Source organism: Nicotiana sylvestris, chromosome 2, assembly GCF_000393655.2.
Source record: "Nicotiana sylvestris chromosome 2, ASM39365v2, whole genome shotgun sequence".
NCBI classification, from domain to species: Eukaryota; Viridiplantae; Streptophyta; class Magnoliopsida; order Solanales; family Solanaceae; genus Nicotiana; species Nicotiana sylvestris.
Window position 1 is genome coordinate 90,589,004 of NC_091058.1, and position 8,695 is coordinate 90,597,698.

General features: G+C 42.6%; 1 protein-coding gene across 1 annotated transcript; it reads left to right on the plus strand.

Moving 5' to 3' along the window:
• Window positions 1-389: 389 nt before the first annotated feature.
• LOC138885226 (uncharacterized) lies at window positions 390-2,492 on the plus strand. Its single transcript, XM_070166141.1, has 4 exons — window positions 390-782; window positions 1,287-1,460; window positions 1,572-1,772; window positions 1,983-2,492. The coding sequence occupies exons 1-4, from the start codon at window positions 390-392 to the stop codon at window positions 2,490-2,492; spliced, it is 1,278 nt and encodes a 425-aa protein (XP_070022242.1).
• Window positions 2,493-8,695: the final 6,203 nt, after the last annotated feature.

Here is an 8,695-nt window from a genome sequence, read left to right on the forward strand (position 1 = left end):
CGCTGCTAATACAACTCTACCACAACATCATCATCAACCAATTCTGTACCCACTAACCACCACTTACCACACTCCCCAAAATATACCACATCTCATTCCAGATCCACAAAACTCCACCAATGACCATCACTACACCCAAGTCCCTAGCACTATCAAACAACCTTATATATGTGGAAACTGTACCTCACTCTACCCAAACAATCTCATATACACTGGAATCCTATGAGAAGGACCGGCTCATTAAAAACTTGGTTGAAGAACTCAAGAAGTTAACAAGCCGAGTTCAAGGTGTTGAGGGTGACAGAGGAATAGAAGGTTTTGAACTATGAAAATCTGTGCATACGGCCGGATGTCGAATTACCAGGTGGTACAAACCTCCCAAGTTTGAAATGTTTGATGGTACAGGTGATCCCAAGGTTCATCTAAGGAACTATTGTGACAAGCTTGTCGGGATCAGGAAAGATAAAAAGATCTGGATGAAGCTCTTTTTGAGGAGCCTTATTGGGGATGCTTTGTCTTGGTATATTAGACAAAATCTCAAGAAATGGTCCAATTGGGTAAGCATGGCGTCAAATTTTATGGACCGGTTCAGGTTAAACACCGAGAATACACCGGATGTCTTCTACATTCAGAATCTTAAGAAGAAACCTACCGAGTCTTTCTGTGAATACGCTACTCGTTGGAGGTCGGAGGCAGCCAAGGTCAGGCCCTCTTTGGACGAAGAAGAAATGAATAAATTCTTTGTCAGAGCACAGGATCCTCAATGCTATAAGAGGTTGATGGTTAACGAAAATCACAAATTCTCTAACATCATCAAACTAGGAGAAAGAATCAAGACCAGATGGTAATGGTGGCATACAAGTCATGAATAAAGCACTACAATCAGGGGGCATATCGAAGAGGAGAGATCTTGGGGCGGTAATGGTGGCCCAGGCCCAAAATCTCCACTCACCTATCAGACACCTCCACCTACATATCAAACACCTCCACCCATATATCAAACACCTCCACCCACATACCAAGCATCACCGCCTATATATCAACATTCATCTCCCAGATATTCCCAACCAACCACTGTCCATCACACCTATAACTCCCAACCAACCCACTTCCAATCACTACCAACTCGCCAAAATTATCCAAGACCAAGGCCCAACTTCGAACGCAAGCCATCCAGACAATACACCACCATTGCCGAGCCCATCGACCAATTGTATGAAAGGTTGAAAGCCGCAGGTCACGCCACTCTTGTTCCTGCTGTGGCATTAGAAAATCCATCCCAATAGGTCAATCCAATCAAAACTTGTGCATACCATTCCGGTATGAAAGGGAAAACCACTGATGAGTGCCGAACATTAAAGGATAAGATCCATACACTAATCGACAACAATGTCATACAAGCAAAGGAAGTCACACCTAATGTCTGCAACAATCCCCTCCCTAATAACAGAGGTGATGGTGTACATGTGATAAAGACAAATGAAGAATGGGACCCTGAGGGGTTGATCGGGCTTATTCGAGAAGGTGATGACTTTAAGCTTGCAGTCACACTTACTCCTATTGTGGTTTAGACTCAGGCACCAATCGAGGTTGAGGTAACTGCATCAGTTCCATCTGGGGTAGAAGTGGCTCCGCCCTCAGCCGCCCCTGTTCCATTTGAAGTAGAAATGGTCACACCTTTCACTGTGATAGTATCAACCACACCCCCATTCAACTCAAAAGCAATACCCTTGGATTATGTTTCCGGGGCTTGGCGGAAAGGGAAAGCCAAGGTAGAGGAATCTAACGTTGCACAAGGAATGACTAGAACCGGAAGAGTCTATACATCTGAACACCTGGGAGGTTCAAGTAAGAAGGCCACTACTAGGCAGCCTAACATTGAGACCATGCCAGATGACCTGTGTAGGAATGTGTAGGCAAAGGAGTACTCTATTATTAACCATCTAAACACTGCTCAAATATCTATCCTGTCCCTATTGCAGAATTCAGAGGCACACAAGAACGCTTTGATGAAAGTACTGAGTGAGGCTTATGTACCCAATAACATCACTGGTGGAGAAATGGCCAACATGGTTTGTCAAGTACTAGAATGCCATAATATTATCTTCCACGAAGATGAGATACCGCCTGAGGGCTTGAATCACAATCGATCATTGCATATCACAATGCAATTTGAAAACAAGTTCATTGCCAGGGTCCTGGTTGACGGAGGTTCAAGCCTAAATATTTACCCGCTGGATACTCTGAAAAGGTTGGATAAAGGTTTCCATGAAATACGGGTAGGAAACATGAATGTGAAGGCTTTCAATGGGTCCCAGAGGGCCACGATCGCAGAAATCAACCTTTTCTTGCAGATGGGTCCAACTTGGTTCGGCGTTGAATTCCAAGTGCTTGACATACTAGCCTCATATAATCTTCTGTTGGGAAGACCATGGATCCATGTTGCTGGAGTCGTGCCTTCCACATTACATCAAGCCGTGAAATTCGAATAGAACCATCAGGAGGCGATCATCCACGGAGATTGGAGTAACCCCATCTATACTAGTCAAACCATCACGGCCATTGAACATAGAAGAAGGCTATGAGGGGAAACATATCATCACACCAAAAGGGTCAATGCCGTTGAGAAGTATAAGTGGTGGAGTAACAAAATAGAAAGCATACTAGCATGGTTCGGATATGAACCCAGCAAAGGGTTGGGAAAGAACCTCCAAGGCATCACCAAACCAATACAGTTGAAAAATCATGGTACCACCTTTGGGCTCGGATACCAGTATACATGGCAAGAGTACAATGATTGGTCGCCTCTATGGCGCGGACCGTATTACCCTCTTGAGTAACTAGTGCCACGTTTGGAATAAGTTTTTCATTAGACTGACACAATATGGGGGACTGCAGAGGAAGAAGCACTAGCTAGGTTCAGGAATTTGTTCTTGGAGGATGAGGACATGGACTGCGATGCCATAATTAAGGAGGAGGATAATGAAGGCCTCACCATTCAGACTGTGGCGAAGGGAGCCGTTCTCAGAAACTGGACCGCCATACCATCCCGAGCTCGCCGAGTCCCTGGGTAGCTTGGCAGAATTTACTTCTATAGCCATTCTAGGCATTTAATATTTCTCGTAATTTCATTTCAAGCTTTACTTGTTTCAAAATAAATGCTCGATTCATCGAGCCGTGCTTTGTCTGGACAATTTTTCAAGTTTTAATGCAATGCATTTGCTCTTTATTATTCACTACTATCCTTATACCTTTCCTTTCCACAACGTTATTATTATTTTTCCTGATAAACCAGTGACTGTAACATGTAACGAGGAAATTCAACATGAGGATAGTGATTCAGAGGAAGAAGATGAGATACCTAAAGGGATCGTCATGGAGGTTGAAAATTTTGAGAATAAACCTAAGTCCAATCTGGACGAGACCGAAGTAGTAAATTTGGAGACGCCGAGACCGTCAAGGAAACCCGCATCAGCATTCACTTGTTACTAACAAAGAAGGAAGAGTACATCCGTTTTCTAAAAGAGTATGAGGACATTTTTGCATGGTCATATGATGACATGACCGATTTGAGCACGTCCATAGTGGCTCACAAGTTGCCCACTAATCCCATGTGTCTGCCAGTAAAACAGAAACTCAGAAAGTTCAAGCTAAACATGAGCCTGAAAATCAAGGAGGAAGTTACTAAGCAGATCAAAGCCAAAGTCCTCAGGGTGGTTGAATATCCAACCTGGTTAGCTAACATTGTGCCAGTTCTGAAGAAGGATGGGAAGGTCAAAGTATGTGTTGACTATTGGGATTTAAGTAGAGCAAGTCCCAAGGACGACTTCCCACTGCTGAATATACATATTCTGATCGATAATTATGCCAAGCATGAACACCATCCTTTGTAGATTGCTTCGCGGGTTATCATCAGATTTGGATGGACGAAGAAGATGTAGAGAATACAACTTTTATTATACCATGGGGTGTATACTGTTATAAGATTATGCCGTTCGGTTTGAAGAATGCTGGGGCCACTTACATGAGAGCCATGACAACCATCTTCCATGATATGATACACAAAGAAATAGAGGTGTATGTGGACGATGTCATTATAAAATCAAAGAGGGTCGCAGATCACATAGCATACTTGAGGAAGTTCTTTGACAGCCTAAGGAGGTACAATTTGAAATTGAACCTCGCAAAGTGTGCATTTGGGGTTCCCGCAGGAAATTTACTAGGATTCATCGTCAGTCGTCAAGGGATCGAACTGGATCCATCTAAAGTCAAAGCTACTCAGGAGTTACCACCACCTAAGGGCAAAAAGGATGTGATGAGCTTCCTAGGACGTCTCAACTATATCAGTCGCTTCATAGCATAGTCAACAGTCATATGTGAACCCATCTTCAAGATGCTGAGGAAGGATGCCGAAACAAGCTGGATAGAGGATTGTCAGAAAGCTTTTGATAAGATCAAGGAGTACCTATCCACACCACCAGCTCTTGTCCCTCCGTAGATAGGACGACCTTTGCTACTCTATCTATCTATATTAGATGGAGCCTTCAGATGCGCTTTGGGACAAAATGACGAGACATGAAGAGAGGAGAAAGCCATATATTACTTGAGTAAGAAGTTTATACCTTATGAAGCACGGTATTCTCTACTTGAATGCACTTGTTGTGCTTTGACATGGATAGCCCAGAAATTGAGGCATTACTACTGTGCCTACACTACATACCTCATATCTAGGATGGACCCTCTAAAGTACATATTTCAGAAACCCATGCCTACTGGGAAGTTGGATAAATGGCAGATACTACTAAGTGAGTTTGATATCATCTATGTAACTAAAAGGCGGTCAAAGGACAAGCATTGGTAGATCACCTTCCTGAAAATACGGTGGGAGGATAATACGAACCCTTGAAAACGTATTTTCTTGATGAAGAAGTATCATTATTAGGAGAAGACATTACCGAAACATATGACGGTTGGAGGATGTTCTTCTATTGAGCTGCAGATTTTAAATGAGTGGTCACTGGAGCAGTTTTGGTATCGGAGACGGGTCAGCATTATCCGGTATCCTCTAAACTCAAATTTTCCTGCACCAACAACATGGCAGAGTGTGAAGCCTGCATACTAGTACTCTACATGGTAGTCGACATGAACGTTCAGGATTTACTGGTGATCGGTGAATCAGATTTGCTTGTGCACCAGGTACAAGAAGAGTGGGCCACCAAGAATACCAAGATATTGCCATATCTGCACCATATACATGAATTGAGAAAGAGGTTTACAAAGATAGAATTCCGACATGTGCCTAGAATTTAGAATGAGTTTGCCGATGCATTGGCCACTTTGTCATCCATGATACAACATCTAGATAAGAACTATATTGATCCTATTCCAGTAAGGATCCATAATCAGCTGGCATATTGTGCTCATGTCGAGGATGAAGCAGATGGAATGCCTTGGTTCCATGACATCAAATAATACTTATTTAAAGGAGAATACCTGAAGCATGCAAATCATACTCAGAGACGCACACTCTAGAGACTATCAAATCACTTCTTCCACAGCGGAGGGAACATGTATAAAACTACTAATTTGGGTTTACTAAGATGTGTTGATGCAAAAGAAGATTCTAAGCTACTTGAGGATGTGCATTCTAGGACTTGTGGTCCGCACATGAATGGTTTCATCTTGGCTAAGAAGATACTCAGGGCAGGTTACTTTTGGATGACCATGGAGACGTATTGCATTCAGTATATCTGCAAATACTTTCAATGTCAAGTGCATGCTGATATGATAAAAGTGCCGCCAAATGAGCTCAATGCAACAAGCTCACATTGGCCATTCCCCACTTGGGGAATGGATGTTATTGGTCCGATTGAGCCCACTTCTTCAAACGAACACAGGTTTATTCTTGTAGCCATTTATTACTTCACAAAATGGGTAGAAGCTGCATCGTACAAAGTTGTAACCAATAAAGTTATCGCAGATTTTGTCAAGGATTGTATTATCTGCTGATTCGGAGTTCCTGAGTCCAATATTATCGACAACGCCGCCAATCTCAACAATGATCTAATGAAAGATATGTGTGAAACTTTCAAAATCAAGCACAAGAATTCCACAGCCTACAGACCTCAAATGAATGGAGCCATAGAAGCCGCCAACAAAAACATCAAGAAGATACTAAGGAAAATGGTAGAGAACCATAAACAATGGCATCAGAAGTTACCATTTACCCTATTGGGGTACCGCACCACAGTTTGCACATCAACTGGGGCAACTCCCTACATGTTGGTTTATGGTACCGAGGTTATCATCCTAGCCGAGGTGGAAATTCCTTCTTTAAGAATCATACAGGAAGCTGAACTGAACGATGCAAAATGGATAAAGAGTCGCTATGAACAATTGGCCCTTATTGATGGAAAGAGGATGAACGCAGTATGTCACGGCAAACTTTACCAGAACAGAATGTCTAAAGCTTACAACAAAAGAGTTAAACCAAGATAGTTCGCACCAGGGCAACTGTTATTAAAGAAAATATTCTTACATGAAGATAAAGCCAAAGGGAAATTCTCTCCCAACTGGCAGGGCCTGTACATGGTTCACATGGTACTAAAAGGAGGAGCACTCATACCTGCAGAAATGGATGGAGAAGTCTGACCAAAACCAATCAATTCAGACGCAGTCAAGAGATACTATGCCTAGATTATTTCACATTTCGTTTATGATATAATTGAACTATGCTTGACCTGATTCCCGTTTAAGAGGGGATACATTGGCAGCATTATGGTTTCGGTCATATCATAATAAAATTATCATTTACCGCCCAAATTCAGAAATTGGAGAAGAATTTTGAGGAGGACCCTCAAAATTCCGGAGCAAGTCCAGCCAACGTCATCGCATGCCAGTAATCATTTAAGAAACCAGGGCAGAATTTTGAGAAGGATTCTCAAAATTCCGAAAAGATTCAGCAAGGCTTATCATCTGCAAATAGTCAAAAGATCATCCACCAAACTGGAGAAGAATTTTGAGGACCCTTAAAATTCCAATATGAGATAGCTGCAATGCCTTTGAGATGTGTTACAGTCACTAGTTCATCAAAATTACTTGATATATAAATACGTTTCTAAAACAACTCTATTTTATCAATAATTGCATATTTCGAAAACTCTATTTCGATAATAGTCAGGTGTCATCCAAGGGAACTCAAAAGGCTTTCAGAACGGAGCAAAGCAAAGCCAGCCGACAGGAGCACGAACCAACCTTCCCCTACAAAACTTACAATTTTTATTTGAACACGGGCACATTTGACGTATCGATAACAAACATGTAGCAAGTTCACTATCAATCAGGCCATCAGACACCGAATCTATCTCCAGCTAAGACATATACTACTCTTATTTGCTATGTGCTCTTTGCATGAGGCTAATCCTGGCCTCCATAACTGCTCGAGGCTAATCCTTGCCTCCATAACTGCATGAGGCTAATCCTTGCCTCCCTATTTGCATGATTCTGATCCTTGACTCCATACCTGCATGAGTCTAATCCCTTCCTCCTTATTTGCATGAGTCTAATCCTTGACTCCATACCTGTATGAGGCTAATCCCTGCCTCCCTATTTGCATGAGTCTAATCTTTGACTCTATACCTGCATGAGGCAAATCCCTGCCTCCCTATTTGCATAAGGCTAATCCTTGCCTCCCTACTTGCATGAGGCATTCCCTTGCCTCCATACTTGCATGAGGCTAATCCTTACCTCCCTACTTGCAAGAGGCTAATCTCTGCCTCCATATTTTCATGAGGCTAATCCCTGCCTCCCTACTTGCATAAGGCTAATCCCTGCCTCCCTATTTGCATGAGTCTAATCATTGACTCCACCCTACATGAGGCTAATCACTGCCTTCCTATTTGCATGAGTCTAATCCTTGACTCAACACCTGCATGAGGCTAATCCCTGCCTCCCTATTTGCATGAGTCTAATCCTTAACTCCATACCTGTATGAGGCTAATACCTGCCTCCCTATTTGCATGAGTCTAATCCTTGACTCCATACTTGCATGAGTCTAATCCTTACCTCCATACTTGCATGAGGCTAATCCTTGCCTCCCTACTTACATGAGGCTAATCCCTGCCTTCATATTTGCATGAGGCTATTCACTGCCTCCCAACTTGCATGAGGCTAATCATTGCCTCCCTATTTGCATGAGTCTAATCCTTTACTCCACCCTGCATGAGGCTAATCCCTGCCTCCATATTTGCATGAGTCTAATACTTGACTCCATACCTGCATATGGCTAATACCTGCCTCCATATTTGCATGAGTCTAATCCTTGACTCCATCCTGCATAAGGCTAATCCTTGCCTCTCTATTTGCATGAGTCTAATCCTTGACTCCATCCTGCATGAGGCAAATCACGGCCTCTATATCTGCATGAGGCTAATCCTTGCCTCCCCATTTGCATGAGGCTAATCACTGCCTCCCTACCTGCATGAGGCTAATTCCTACCTCCATATTCGCTTGGGACTAAGAACCGTCCCCGTTGGTACAAATATTGCTCTATTTCTAGCATTATCTATTTGCTTGTCAATAGGGCTAAGCTCTGTCCTCCACTTCACAAGACTAAGCCTTGTCTTGTTAACACATATTATTGCATATCATGGGCTAAAATATCGCCAATATATCCAAAGGCATCATAGTTTAAAAG